At 55.8% G+C, this 14,294-nt stretch overlaps 6 protein-coding genes across 6 annotated transcripts in view; 3 read left to right on the top strand and 3 right to left on the bottom strand.

Moving 5' to 3' along the window:
• Window positions 1-1,485, top strand: part of CHGG_06052 (uncharacterized protein) — a gene marked incomplete at both ends in the record, with an annotated part of 5,048 nt that extends 3,563 nt beyond the window's left edge. Inside the window, 2 exons of the mRNA XM_001222146.1 lie at window positions 48-60; window positions 169-1,485. Coding sequence (XP_001222147.1) covers window positions 48-60; window positions 169-1,485 — 1,330 coding nt within the window. The remainder of the gene's footprint in view (window positions 1-47; window positions 61-168) is intronic.
• A 3,058-nt stretch (window positions 1,486-4,543) lies between these two features.
• On the bottom strand, window positions 4,544-5,426 carry CHGG_06051 (uncharacterized protein; the record flags this gene model as incomplete). Its single annotated transcript, XM_001222145.1, has 3 exons — window positions 4,544-4,679; window positions 4,842-4,914; window positions 4,979-5,426. The coding sequence occupies 3 exons, from the start codon at window positions 5,424-5,426 to the stop codon at window positions 4,544-4,546; spliced, it is 657 nt and encodes a 218-aa protein (XP_001222146.1).
• Window positions 5,427-6,130: 704 nt separating this feature from the next.
• On the top strand, window positions 6,131-7,739 carry CHGG_06050 (uncharacterized protein; the record flags this gene model as incomplete). The annotated part of the gene is made up of 2 exons (XM_001222144.1): window positions 6,131-6,374; window positions 6,604-7,739. The coding sequence occupies 2 exons, from the start codon at window positions 6,131-6,133 to the stop codon at window positions 7,737-7,739; spliced, it is 1,380 nt and encodes a 459-aa protein (XP_001222145.1).
• Window positions 7,740-9,526: 1,787 nt separating this feature from the next.
• Window positions 9,527-10,570, bottom strand: CHGG_06049 (uncharacterized protein; the record flags this gene model as incomplete). Its single annotated transcript, XM_001222143.1, has 1 exon — window positions 9,527-10,570. One exon carries the CDS (start codon window positions 10,568-10,570, stop codon window positions 9,527-9,529), a length of 1,044 nt encoding a protein of 347 aa, XP_001222144.1.
• A 545-nt stretch (window positions 10,571-11,115) lies between these two features.
• On the top strand, window positions 11,116-11,987 carry CHGG_06048 (uncharacterized protein; the record flags this gene model as incomplete). The annotated part of the gene is made up of 2 exons (XM_001222142.1): window positions 11,116-11,536; window positions 11,734-11,987. 2 exons carry the CDS (start codon window positions 11,116-11,118, stop codon window positions 11,985-11,987), a joined length of 675 nt encoding a protein of 224 aa, XP_001222143.1.
• Window positions 11,988-12,242: 255 nt separating this feature from the next.
• On the bottom strand, window positions 12,243-13,820 carry CHGG_06047 (uncharacterized protein; the record flags this gene model as incomplete). Its single annotated transcript, XM_001222141.1, has 1 exon — window positions 12,243-13,820. One exon carries the CDS (start codon window positions 13,818-13,820, stop codon window positions 12,243-12,245), a length of 1,578 nt encoding a protein of 525 aa, XP_001222142.1.
• Between the last annotated feature and the right edge of the window lie 474 nt (window positions 13,821-14,294).

Raw genomic sequence — 14,294 nt, 5'->3', positions numbered from 1 at the left:
ACATCATCATGGACTCTATAACTAGTTATACCTAGTATTATACATAGAATAGTGCTCTTTGTACAGAGACGTATACTATATAGTTATCGCTCATTTTAGGTTCCAGCTTGTTGATATTATATCCTCCTCCATTTTTCGTAATCTGGTCCTGGTGTAAGTGGGGGTTAGTTGGGGTACTATACGGCTAAGGGTGCTACGGCTGATGGTATGGGTGATGGTACGACCACGACTACGGTGGGGGAAGCGGGCCGGGGGGACGGGGTGCAGGGCGCGGAGCTGCGGGCGTTTTTACAGGCTAGGTTGCCCGAGTACATGGTGCCGGACACGTTTGTGCTGCTGGATGCGATGCCGCTGCTGCCGAATGGGAAGCTGAACCGGCGGGCATTGTTGGAGACGGAGGAGGGGGTGTTGCAGGAGAGTGGGGGTGGGTATGAGGCGCCGGCGAGCGAGACGGAGAGGACGCTGGCGGGGGTCTGGGGAGTGGTGGTGAATATGCCGGTGGCAAGGATTGGGCGGCAGACGCACTTTTTCGAGATTGGAGGGCATTCGTTGTCGGCTATGCGCGTGCTGGCGCGGATTAAGGATGTGTTTCGGGTTGAGTTGGGGTTGTCAGAGCTGTTTGCGGCGCCAAGGTTGGAGGCTATCGCCGCGGTGGTTGATGCTAAGCTTGGGAACCGGACGTCGTCTGGGGAGGTGCCCTCGGCGACGGGGGCTCCGAGACCGACCCAAGGGTTTGGGCTGCTTCATGACAAAGTGGCGCTGGTCACGGGCGGCAGCCGCGGCATCGGGCTTTCCACCGCGTTATTACTCGCCGAGCAAGGGGCCAAGGTGGCCATCAACTACCGGGACAGCAAGGCACAGGCGTTGGGCGTCAAGGAGATGATCGAGGCCGACGGCGGGACGGCAGAGGTCTTCGGGGCGGACGTGACATGCGCCGAGGAGGTCGCCGCCATGGTAGCGGCCGTGTACAGCCGGTTCGGGCACATCGATGTGCTCGTAGTCAACGCACACATTCACTTCCGACACCGGCCCTTCTTAGAATACGAGTGGGCAGACCTCGAGCAAAAAGTCTCGGACGAGCTCAAAGCCGTCTTCCACCCGTGCCGGGCCGTGGCGCCCGACATGGTGCGGCGCGGGGGCGGCAGCATCATCGCGCTGTCGAGCACACTGTCCAAGCGCAGCAACGCGGGCTTCCTCGCGCAGAGCACGGCCAAGGCGGCCGTCGACGCCTTTGTGCGCTCGCTCGCGGCCGAGCTGGGCCCGCACGGCGTCCGCGCCAACACGGTCGCGCCTGGCGTCACCCTCACCGACGCGGCGCTATCCATGGCGCCCCACGTCAAGGAGTCCGTCGCGGCCATCTGCCCGCTACGCCGGAATGGCCTGCCCGAGGACATGGCCGGCGCCGTGCTGTTTCTGGCGAGTGACCTGTCCCGGTTCATGACAGGGGTTTATTTGCCTGTTGACGGAGGATTCACCACGCTGTAGTGTTGTGGAGGGTGCCTAGCTTATCGAAGACCGCCGTCATGTTTCCATTCGATGCTACCCGTGGAGATTCTGTGCCACAAGGGGTCAATAGCAGGTGCTGGAGAAAGAAGTTTGGAGGTCGGTTCCACCGTCGCTTTCAAGACTATTAAGGAGGCACCATATGATTGCTTTGCCGCCAAGAAGCATTCGTTATATTTCAGGGGTGTTAGAGGAACTTTGCCACGGTTTAGGTTGCGGTTGTTTATTCCCGGGCCCAAGGCCCTGTAGTTGGGTAGCATCATTGGGGCGGCTAGTCAAATAGCGTTCTTGACCAAACCTATGGGATAATACCTACATAGTTAGCCGTTTGCCGAGGATTCGGATTGTGGCACGGAGTTAAACTTGGCGGAGGTGGAGATGTAATATTACCCCATGGTGGCCCAGCAACTGGACTCTCGGGACCGACACGGCGCCAGGATTCTTGTTGGTGTTCCCAGCACCAAGGAGACCCAGTGGTTTGGTGGCAACCAAACACGTTGCACATGCATGCCCCAGCAAAGTGGGTGACAAAAAAACAGGTCCATTGACCCAGTCACCCCATGCTAAATACAGCTAGCGCCCCGCTCTTGCTACAAAATATTGCATCACATCAACACCAGCGTTCAGGGGGTATGCCTTGTTTTCGACGGCAACTACGTCGTCAATCACAACGTTTGTAAATAGAATAAATGTGATACTATTGTTAGATAGGAAGCCCCATCTCTGTCTTCAACAACAATGGCAATGGCTCATCATAAGATAGAATTGGGATTGCAAATGACTTTGTTTTATGGTGTTGAGGCTGTTGCTTATGTTGGTGTGATGAGAGGGGAATTTTTTGTAGGATCAAATTGCATGGACCTGTTTTTTTATCACCCACTTGCCCAGATATGAGGCGCTGGGTGCCTCGAGGTGTACGCTTGGTTTGTCTGGGTCGACTGGGACTGGAAGGTTAGTTACAGGGTTGAAGCCGTCAAGGTCGTCGCCTGTTATGTCAAACTTTCCCAAGCTTCCCACTCTCATGCGCCGAGCTATTGCCGCCTTTGCTTCAATGCCACACGTCTGTTCATACCTTCATCCTCGCCCAAAACGCGATGTCGACGGCCCATTTACCCATCCCCGAAGCCAACTTGAACTCTCGGGCAAGTCAAGTGAAAAGATACCCGAAGGCACCTATTTAAATTCAAAACTCGAAACCGTCTCATCGTTGATGCGACCTTTTGGGCAGCGGCCAGTGGCACATGCGGGTTGTGCCGCTGAGAGCCGTCATCGACTCATCAACGTCAAACACGTCCGGGTCGCTTATCGACCGCTTATCAAAGCATTGCATGGTGCCCTCGAAAAGGTTAACTAAGGATCTCGCCATAGTGGGACTCTGGGAGATGGGAATGGCGGCCATGCTGCTCCTGAGCCCCGAGTAGTGTCCACCTCGACGTCGATGAACGTCCGGCGGTCTAGGGGAAATAACGTGATGAGGCGGGTCGCAAAGTGAGACAACCCACCATGTGAGCAGCGCTTAGGGCTCGGCACCTGCCTGATTCTGTGCCAAGGGGCGAGCGATGCGACCGGGCCCCTGCAACTCAAGGCGAAGCGGACGCGGACGCGAATCGTCGTGCCTCTCGGGCGTGCCTTTCTGTGCATCGGAGTATGGGGATGCCGGGGCGCCGGGGTGACGGGCGCTCCGTGGCTAGTGCATGCGCTGCGGCAATGCATGGGGCTACTGTAGGTCGTGGAGACACCGCAAGTCGTGATGGGCTGATGGGCCGGAACCTGCAGCAGGCCGCTCGCTGTCAAGGGCATCATTTGGAATTGTGTGGGCTCCAGTCCCCTGTGTGTCTCCATGCCCACTGGCTGTGCCCACTTCCCCAGGAGTGAGCACGGCCAGAAAGCAGAAACCTCCTGCAGGGCGACCCTCACGGAGATGTCCGAAGCAATGCTACGTGTGCAGCAGCAGAGTACGAACTGAGAAACTCTTTCCCTGCTCAATATCTGCAGATGCGCGATATCCTGACGGTTCTAAGCCCCCCTTCCTCTCTTGCGTCAGGCGAGCAACCCTCCCAATCACAGGGCCGACCGGACGTCTGTTCAAGATTGGCCCCGTCTGGTTTCTCGTGTCCAGCCCAACATCGACATTGAATGACTGGGAAAGCCGAAGCGAGGCCGTGCAACGGCAGGGTTCGGGGGGTTATCTCGGAAACTGGAATTCGAGGTTTTGAACATCACCTGGCCGCCGATCGACATGGCACCATCCATCCATCGTGCCCCCACAACGGGCTTTAATGTCTCGGCATTCATTCGAGTCCCACTTGCGCTCGCCTTGGTGTTCCACTCGACCCCCGGGTCACTGGCTCACACTCGCAGCCATGCAGCCCAACAAACTTCCCGAGACTGCGGGCGGGGTAGGGCGGCCCGCCGTCAGCTTTGTGTGTGCAGGACACACAGCTGGAGGAGTTTTCTTTTTTTGGCAGGGTAGGGTGTCTGGTAGGTGTCCTCCCATTCCAAGAGCGAATTCGGAGATAAAAGATCTCGGGTATACCGGTTCCCGTGAGATCCATGATCCACTGTGGCCATTTTGCCCTTTTGGGAACGCAATTTTGCCCAGTGTTGAGAGTGTGACGTTACTTTCAGCGGGTGCTCCTCCTCCCTCGATAGTTAGCTTGAGGCGCGAGCTAATGAAATGGAAGAGGCAGTGGATGTTAATTATTCGTCTTTGTCAAGGAGTTTGGCACAGCTGGCTTGAAAATGACTCGCGCGTGAAACCAGCGCACGTGCAGTCGCAGTGACGTTTTATTCCAGGGGGTCCTTGGGAACTGGGGAAACAGATGCAGGCTGCAAGGCCAGGTGAGCCAGACTGCCGATGGATGGCTCGCCGATCATAAAATTGATGTCTTGATTGTAAAAAAGAAGGCGAAATGCAAAAGCTCCGAGGGCCCACCTAGACGATTGACTCCTGCTCACGAGATATTAAACCATCTGAGGTTGGACGAGATCAAGCCAAACGCAAAGGTTAAAGCTTCACTCGCTAGGGACCTGGCTGTCATCATGGAAGCGGCGCCGCCTCGGGGAAATTTGGAATAAACTTGACCGGCTCGGGACCGGAACTGTTCGGGGAAAGAGTGCTCCAAAAGTCTTGACCTTGCGATTGGTCGATGCCGGGCTGTTCCGGCAGCCTGGTCCTGCTTTCTTTTTTTTAAGTTCTTTCCCTGTGGCACAGCACCATAGCGCGTATCCAACCCGGGGGCCCCTGCGACCGTTCCCCCACCTGCCCGTCAAGGTTAAGGGCTCACCACTTTACTGTGGTACTCAGTGCAAGATCTCATGTTTCCCCACCTGCCCACCTTCCAGGTTCTGCTGCTCCTTTCGCATGCAGGAACCACAGGCCAGGCAACCATTCAGCAACCCCACCAGCGCCTGGCGGATAAACATTCATTACCTGAAATCGTTTCCCTCTTTCCACTTCGTCCCAACCTGGAACCTACTTCTGCGGCGAAGGCGTCAAACCCCAAACCACCCCCATCTTGGCGCGTCTTGCACCCCATGCACCACCGCCCTGATCGAAGGTCCACCGCCGCGCACACTTGCTCATTCTCATTCATGCCTTGCGATACAATATCGTAAATACGTACACCGTAGCTATGCGAGGCCCCCGATGTGTCCTGTGTAAAGCAAGGCTGTTCGAGGCTTGCCTGTTTGCCAAGATAAAGGGGCAGATCGGTGATCGATCGGGTTTGGTGCGCACTGGACACCGTTGCGGGCGACGCTCCGGCCCAGCACGCGAGAGAGTGATTGGCCGTGACAAAACAGAAAGCGAGGGCAGCTTGCGAGCTGCCCGCATGGGGATCTGCCACCTCGGGGACATGGTTTTGCAGCGCACCGGCTGGTGTACATAGTGGCACAGGGGCAGGGCCGGTTGCCAAGGACATTCTGCAACTCTCACCCAAGTCACCACGAGGGCGGGATCTCCATCCGCGACCTCCCCTCGACCGCTAGTCACTTGGTAGGCACAGACGTAACCCCAGTTTCATCTCGGCCTAACGGGGACCTTCTCGGGCAGCAAAGACTTGGAAGTCGGAAGGCGACGAAAGAGTGGGAGTTTGCGCCTCGCGGTAAACAAGGCCCAGCGGTGACGAGTTTCAGAAGCCACAGCGGCACAGAAAGGTTGTTTTTAAGGGTCAAACAGGTCATCGAGGCGAGAAGGAATCAATGCTACTCACAACTTCAGATGCAGTTTAGTAGATATTCGTAGATGTACCAAGATGATCATCCACCACTACCCCATCGTTACCCAACATCAGCACATCGGCGGCACATCTCTGATCCTACCTTTCCCTCGACCGCCGAGCCTTCTGTTTTTAACTACAGACACCCACAAGGGTGCCCCAAACCCTGACTCTAGTAGGTTGCGTCCAGGGCCTAGCGAGTGGAGTGGACACACCAGACCTGGGCCCCCCTCCTGCACGGCAAATCCCGGTCCTAGAGGATGAAGAAGGTACAAAACCGTTAGCCCAGGACAGCAGATCAAGAACCACTTCCAAGCTTTAACTCGACGTGCCGGCTGTAACATCCAATTCGTACCGAAGCCCCCATCCACCAAGGGAAGTCTGGAGACGCCATCATAGCCTTCACGATGGACATCATGGACTCGCCGCCGCGCGCACAATGTCTCGACCCCGTGCTGCCTCCCATGCCGCGCCGGCAATCGTGCGACCGTTGCCACGAACAAAAGGTCCGCTGCGTTACAGAAGGGGCGAATGGGGCCATGGCTCTCGGGGGCATCACGGAAGAGGGCGATTCGAACCCGGACGGACACGTTGTCGCACCGATTCCCTGTGGGCGGTGTCGTAAGGCGGGGACGGTTTGCGTCTACAGTCGTAAGTGCCCGGCTGTTCCTCCGACGGATACAAGGGGCCCGTGACAAGCTAACAGCAGCCGAAGCCCAGCTTCGATCCGGTCGCCCACGACGTCGACGAGATGCCAACGTCCCTCCGCCTCGCAAGCGCACGAGAAGGGCCTCGAGGTGTTCGTCGTCGTCCTCTTCATCACACGCATCTTTTCAACCATCACCGCCTTCATCATCCCATACATTCAATCATCCATTAGGCAACGTTGGCCTCGGTACTTTCGACCACTCCCAAGAATCCACCCACGAGCCTATCCCGCCTCGGACGGTGTCCTCTCCCGTTGCCGCTTCACCGGCTTGCGAACAATTCACTCATCACCACAACCTGGGTCTAGACACCCCACCGCCCACCGAGGACTGGCAAACACCGTCCTACCGCTGCGACAGCACCCAACCCCTGACAAACATGTGCCCATCGTCTTCGTTTCCGGCGGTACCGGATGTCGCATACGCGCCCCTTTTCCAAGACCCCGCTGCTAACCTGGTTCCGGCTGCCGAGGACATCGTTGGTGGCTATTCATGGGGCTTCCCTGCATCCTCGGACTATTTCCTCGAAGATCTAGCGCAGATCAACCTCCGCATCCACCTTGCGGGGCGCGCCCTACCCTCGCCAGCGGGGTCACCACCGCCATGGACGTGGCCCGCAGCCAACGACAGCTTCGACGCCGCCTGCTCGCTGATCGACGCCGTCGACCGCTTCGCCGCCCGGCGGCCAATCCCAGCGTTCCCAGAGCCCTCATCCAACCCACAAACAAACAGCGGCACCATCAACGCCGCGCTAGACTCGTCGGCGTGTCTGATGGTGCACGCATCGCACCAAGCCCTGCTGGGCGTGTTCGAGCACCTGTCAACCGCGCTGCTGCTCCACCTAAGTGCCGAGCAGCACCAACACACCCCACCGCGCACCCCACCAGACGCGGCATTCCTCCCTCCCGGCAACACCCAAGCCCTGATCATGACCAACCTCATCAGCCACCTTCTCAACCAACTCGACCGCGCCTTCCTATCACTCTCAACCTCAACCCCTTCACATCCACACCCCCAACACCACCACCACAACCACAACCACAACCACAACCACAACCACCACCAACCCCCACACCAACACCCGGGCCACAAACCAAACCCAAACATCCTCCGCTCCATGGCCATCCCCACGGGGCTACCGCCCCCCGAAACAGACACCACCATCAGCAGCACCTGGCACGGGAGCGGCGCGCCCGCAGACACACTGTTCAACGAGATGGCGCTGAGGCAGAGGAAAGTTAGGGGGCAAGTCAAGGCTGTGGAGCGGTTGTTGGGGCGGGACTCGGCGGGGAGGGGGCATGAGGTGTAGTGTAGTGTAGGGTGGTTCATATTGGGACCAGATTCGGGATGGGGTCAATGGGTCTGTTGGGTTGGGTTCATGTTGGGGCTGGGTCATTGGGTTGGGTTGGGGTGGCATGCAATAGTATTAATTATAATGATATGGGTGGTCGGAATTGCGGCTGGACCTTTTCATGTTTGGATATTTTTGTGTTTGGCGGGTGTTGTAGTGTTGTAGTGTTGTAGTGTTGTAGTGTTGTAGTGTTGTAGTGTTGTAGTGTTGTAGTGTTGTAGTGTTGTAGTGTTGTAGTGTTGTAGTGTTGTAGTGTTGTAGTGTTGTAGTGTTGTTGTGTTGTTGTTGTTGTTGCTGCTGCTGCTGGAAATGTGGCCGGCGAGCATGTCATGTCGGCTATTTCTTGTTTAAGCTCGTGAGGTGGTTACCAAACACTATTATGTTGAGAGCGGAGCAGTGATGAAGCTTCAAACAGTTTTGAAAAAAAAAAAAAAAAAAAGTTTGGTTACTTGTACAGTCTGCGTTTCTTTAAAGCCCCCGGTTCGTACCGTCTGCGTTTGTTGAAAGCCCCCGTACCCTCGTTCCCCCAGTGCCCGCTAGATAGGTATGTAACCATCAAGAGGCCCCAGCACGATCGTTCAATTAGTTTGTGATACGTAATCACAGGTCGGTCCGGAGGTGTGCTGGTTAGTCCTGCCGGGACTCGAACCCGGAAGCTGAGCAACGACAGTTCTTATGAGTTGGACTCGAACCAACTCGCCCAGGTTGTTGAATTACTGGATCGTATAAAGGAATTAAGACCCCGGAACAGGTATTGGGTGGGTTCACGTGCTCAGGTGGGACACTGGCTTTGATCCGATGTCTATGGTAAGTACCTACACAGTGTCCTGTCACAGTATCCAAGGTAGGCACACAACAGAGAAGGCTAACGACGGGCGGCTGCGGCTTGACACTTGGCTATGGATGAAGTATGTGATCACCGTGGCCGAGACCATGTTAATATGTCTTATGGATAATTCTCACAGTTACAGATTATTCGGGGCCATGATCTCCTAGGATGTAATGTTGCTGGTATAGATTAACCTCGGATCTCAAACCTGGTCCTCGCCTGATGTGACGAACCTACTTCAGGACCCTGTCCTGTTAGGGTTCAGCTTCGGTTGAAGGTAATCTCTCAAGGGTGCTTAGGTTCGGTGCAGCCAAAAGGTACACAACAAAGGCTTGTCTCAACAGTAGGCTTCCGAGCTTGTAGCGAACTGTAGTTGTGATTGCTAACTGGAAAACTCCCAGAGCTCTCCAGGACGAGTGACTATATACTAGCTGATTCCTAAGTGCTCAGTGTGCTCAGTATGCCCTTGGCAACTGGGCTCACTGATCAATGTTGAGCCATCCCGGCTCCCGATTGGTGGTCCTGTCCTGGTGCTCAGTGTGCTCAGTCTGTCCTTGGCAACTGAGCTCACTGATCACCTTGACTACTCCTTGGCCTCCTGATTGGTTGCTAATGATTGGCTCGGGGCGTCCCGCGCCCCCCCCCCTCTCCCCCCCGGGTCCTCCTGTTGGCATATTCGTGGACACCTGGACCAAAGATACTACTATTAACAATGGGCCTGGATGTAGCAACATGAAGACCAACAATAGACTATCCACCTTAACTTGGGGAATCGTTCCCTTATCAAAAGTACAATAATATGTATAGTTACAGCTTTATCCAAAGCTGGACAATCCGCATCGCCCCATTCCACAATCCCGTTTCCCCTTCTTGGCCTTCACGCCTCTCGGTTGCTTAGAGACCCAATTAAGCGCCCTCAATTTGGAACCATATCCGTGTCCAGGTCGTCAAAAGAATCCCCTTCTCCTTCGTCGTCGTTAAAGCTGTGCCTAGCGAATGCCTCGACTAGGGAGGGGACATCAACCTCAATGCTAAGGAGTCGCATACTTTCGACGACCTGATCGTAAGTTAACTGGAAGACATTGTCGGCGTGTGTAATTACCCCTTCCATCTCCTCTCGAGCCGGGATAGCACTCGCCGGGTTGGCAAGGGCGCCGCCGTCCGAATATCCCCCGTTGCCGCTGCTGGTGTCCATATCCCTCGTAGCTCCCGGGCCCCTTTCGTCCTCGTCGTCCACGTCCATCGAGACGTCCCCCATCATGATTTCCTTCTTGGTGTGAAGGCCGGGGTCGCCGCGGATCATCCATCTCAAGAAAGGGGCGTCCCTACCCCACGACAAAGCGTTGGTCGCGTTGAAGGCGTCGATCACCTTTGCCAGGAGCGAATGCTGCGAAATATCAAATGGATATTGCGGGGCACGGTGCCAGTTCATGCGAGCGGCGCGCAGAATCATGAACAAGCTTGTCAAGAGGCTTTTCGAGATATGCTGGGCCCAGGGCTCGACGGAGGGGTGCTGTCGCAGGGAATTGAAGAGGATGTCGGAGTTGAAAGCGGCCTGTTGTTGCTCGTTGAGATTTCCCCACCACCTGAAGTGTTGCTGCTGCACTTCGGTCGCGGCTTCAAACATCTGAGCGAAGCGTTCGTTGAGCAGCGCCTTCGACAGGTGGTGGAAAGCCCTTCGCATCGCCACCCCGACCGCCCGGTCGCGTCGTTCACGCATTAGGAGGTAACGATCGCAAAAATAGACCATACCCGGCTTGGGCATCAAAAGCCGGATCCGAACCTTGTGCCTTTTCCTCCGCCCGGAGCTTGGGTCGCGCGGAGGGTCGGTCTTCGAAAGTTCAACCCGTGAAGGGGTGACGACGACGGCGGCGGTGGCCCGGCGATTTTGATGTTTTCGCGCCCGCCCAGCACCTTGATCCCTCTTGGTAAGTCGGCCATTACCACGTGCAGCTGCCATATTCAGAACTGCGGTCGACGGAAAACGCGTTGAGGCGGGGGACCGGTCGCTTTGAGGAGCCGGCTGAGGATGGGACGTAGTCGGAAAAGAATGGGTATCCTAGTGCTAGGTACAGGTTTGGATGTAGGAAAAGGAGATGCTCAGATGTGGGTGCAAGAGAATGCGGGCGCGATTTCCAAGATGCTGGAATAGAACAACCGTTACTGGGCCTAGGCGGGAACAAACAATGGAAAGAAAGCACAGGTTTGCTGTTCAATAGATTGTGGATGGGTGTGAACTCAATCTTGGTTTTGCTGGAACAACCCTCCATATCATATCAAACCAAGTGAATCAAAAAGCGGATTAGCTTTTCTCCAGCTTGTTTATTCCACATCCTTTAAAAGGGTTCTCTGGCACCTAAACTCATGATTCTGCCTTGACTGGCTTTAAGTTCCTTTCTCAACGTGACTCGCGACTCTTTGCATTTATGCAAAACTGCACGTCCTTAGGCAAATTACCTGATCTTTGTTCACCGGTCAAGGTACCTTACATCGGAAAACTTCATCATGGGCATTGACCGCGACACCAGACCGGCGGACAAGAAGTTCCACAAGTTTCGTAGGGATGATCAGTTGCGCAGGTACTTAACAAGTCGCCAGCAGTCACATATAGCACGAGTCATCAACGGCCATCCAGGCGGCGGTCGACCTCGTCTCCGTGCCATCCTCCCCACAGTTGGGCTGATATGGCCTTTCAAAGCTTTCATGGTGGGTGACTCTGACGAGAAAGTCACCACTGCCCTCAGGAAGATCACTCCTCACTTGTCGGAGGAGAGAGTGGAGAACTGCTTCTCCCAAATGTTTCTGGAGGCGACCAAGGAGATATCAAGACCAACTCATCCCCCTAACGGCAAGGTCGACTTCATCGTATTTATCAGAATACTGCAGGGAATCAATATGTCCAGCGCTGGGCCAAAGGTCTCAGCCAGTACGCGTTTGAAATTATGTTCCTTGTCCTCCACGCGGCGCGTGTAAACTGGTTCCTCGGCCCTGAACTGCCCGCGGATCTCCACCGTCGGCCTTGCAAGCTCGCCCGGGCGATCGACGCGTTCGTTAGAGTCGATAAAGTCGCCTGGAACCATCCGTATGTTCGGGACCATTTTAAGCGACTGCGCAAACGCGGAGGCCAGATCCGCGAATACGAGGGTAGGTATCCCGTGGACGTGGTGATGCCAGAGTGCCCGGTGGCCCAGGCCGGCCCACCACGAGTGCCTACGGGCCGAGTCAACAGAGACAACGACGTTGACATGATGGCGGATGGTATCCGAGATCTCGCCATAGAACAATCGTATAAGGAGGGAACGGGGGGCGGGGGATCGGCCGATGGTGATGTGATTTGCGGGGGAATGGCCGATCGTGATGTGATTACCTACATGTAGGTAAGAAAGAAAAGTTAGGCACCTATAGTTATTGGTTCTTCACCAATAACTCATCCTTGTAAGGAAGGACGCGGTCATAATAACCCCAGGCTTTATACAAGTGCCTATAGTCGCCTATGGCAACCCACGGCCAAATAATACAATTTGTAAACAGCACGAAGGATTGTTGCAGCTGGACCGAGCTCCCCCTTATCCGTGTCTCTCCCTTCATCCCCCCTGGCCTCTCTCGTTTGCCTGTAACTGATACTTCCGTGCCTAGTCAAACAAGACCTCGGACAGCCGGTTTTTGGCTTCCTCCTGATCCCATTCCACAATAACTCTGTCCTTAGATTCCCTCATCTTTCTCTCCACGAACGGCTCCAGCGCTGCCATCTCCCGCTTTGTCAACAAATCCACTCTTGTCTTCCACAAATCCTCTTTTAGAACATCGCCCGCCCGCTGACCAAAGAACCTCTCATCCAAAAACTTCCAAAACACCATGTCAAACGCCCAACTTTTCCTCGCCCCATAGCTCAGCCAGAACCGGCCCGTCTCCCAACTCTCCCGCATATACCTCGACAAGGAAACCGGCAACGCCCCCGGCCCGTCCACCCCGCCACCCGGCACCCTCCTCTCCGCCCGCTCCATCGCCGCAAACCACGTCCCAAGCCGCCCCTCATACACCCGCAACCAGTCATCCACACCACCCGACCACGTCTTAGCTAGCTTAAGCAGCAGCCACCAGGGCGGGTCCAGCGCGAACTGGGTCGGCGCCACGTAGGCAAACTCCCAATCGATCACCGTCATCAGCTCATCCGCCTCGTCGAGCAGCATATTCCCCGCCCGGAAATCATCCCCCCACATCCGAAACGCCCCATCTCCCGCTGGTGCGGGGGCAAGTTCCTCCCTCCCCCTCCCGTTCCCTCCATCTCCACCACCAGCTGCCTCCACACTGCTGCTCCTGCGCAACCTTGCTTGCGCAGACCAGTCATCCTCGGCGAACCCAAAACACGACAACCGCCCCTGGCGCGCCAGCTGGCGGAATAAAAGGCGCGCGACGAGCTTGTTGCGGCAGTCGTCGGCCGATGTGACGGCGTCGTTGTGCTGGAATACTAGCTGCGCCAGGTGCATCTCGGCTAGCGCGGTGTACCAGGCGTCGGCGGTGGGGTAGGTTGTGTTTGGGGGTGGGAGGGCGGCGTGCGGGATGTTGGCGAGCCGGATCATGTCCGTCATGTTGTGGGTCAGCGGTCGGCCGGTGATTTCGTATGAGGTTCTGTCGTTGTTGTTGTTGTTCTTGTTGTTGTTTGGGTCTTCGGCTTTGGCTCCGCTCTCGGCCTTGACCTCAACTAAGCCGCCGATTCGCGGGAACGTGAGGCGGGAAAGTTGTAGAAGACATTCGGCGGCCTTGCCCCACAGATGCGCAAGCGTGGCTTCTGCGATGTCGGAGTTGAGGATGTGGCCCACGCTCTGGTCGTCGTTGGGGGGGGTTAGTCGAGCTGCCATGCTCCCGCAGGCTTCGACACGCTCGAGTATCACAAATGATCCGAGAGTGGGGTCATTGCCGGAGAAGAAGTGACGGGGGATGGGAATCTGAGTGTTTTCTGCAATGTATTTTGCTGTCGCGGCCACCTGGATCGTCTTTTTGACTGGGAACTGGACTAGGTTGGGACATGGAAGTCGGACCATGACATCGGGGCTTTGCAAGACACCCTCCAGATGGACTCTGTAAAGGACATTGAAGCCGCCGACGACCAAAGGCAATACAAGAGTTGCTGGGACGTCAAACTGCTCTTTGGCAAGGCGCTCAACCTCCCGGCAAGTGGTTTTGAGACGCATCCATTTCAGTGTCTTCATCGTTCTTGTCCCAGATAAGATTGTCGAGCTCCTCTTGCCGGTCGTACATTGTTTTGTCCCGGTGCTGTGTGCTGCGTGGACAGAATTATTCTTGTCCAGGGGCGTGGCGTACGAATTAATAGGCACCTCTTTTTAGCGGTCCGTCGCAGGGTTGGATAAGGTACGATTGAGCCACGGAGGTTGACAATGCAAGAGGATTGACTCAGACCGGACACAGCGCGATGGTTTGTGCTCTCGGCCAAGAGCTAACCACAAACTGTGAGCAGTGCGGCAGAGTGGCTGTGTTTTTGGGATTCCAATTCGCTCAGCACTCGGGACCGTATCATTTTGCCGTCATTATTTCGTACCGCTCTCGTTTTGGATACCGCTGATACCAATAGGGTGCGGCAAGTGTTATCCAGGATTAAGGAGCTGGGTTACACACTCTGTGCATCTTGCTGGCCAGGTAACAGAACGGCCCCATATTTGTCTTTG

Source organism: Chaetomium globosum, genomic scaffold (genome assembly GCF_000143365.1).
Source record: "Chaetomium globosum CBS 148.51 scaffold_3 genomic scaffold, whole genome shotgun sequence".
NCBI classification, from domain to species: domain Eukaryota; kingdom Fungi; phylum Ascomycota; class Sordariomycetes; order Sordariales; family Chaetomiaceae; genus Chaetomium; species Chaetomium globosum.
The sequence above is the reverse complement of the archived record's forward strand: the minus strand, read 5'-3'. Positions and strand labels throughout refer to the sequence as shown.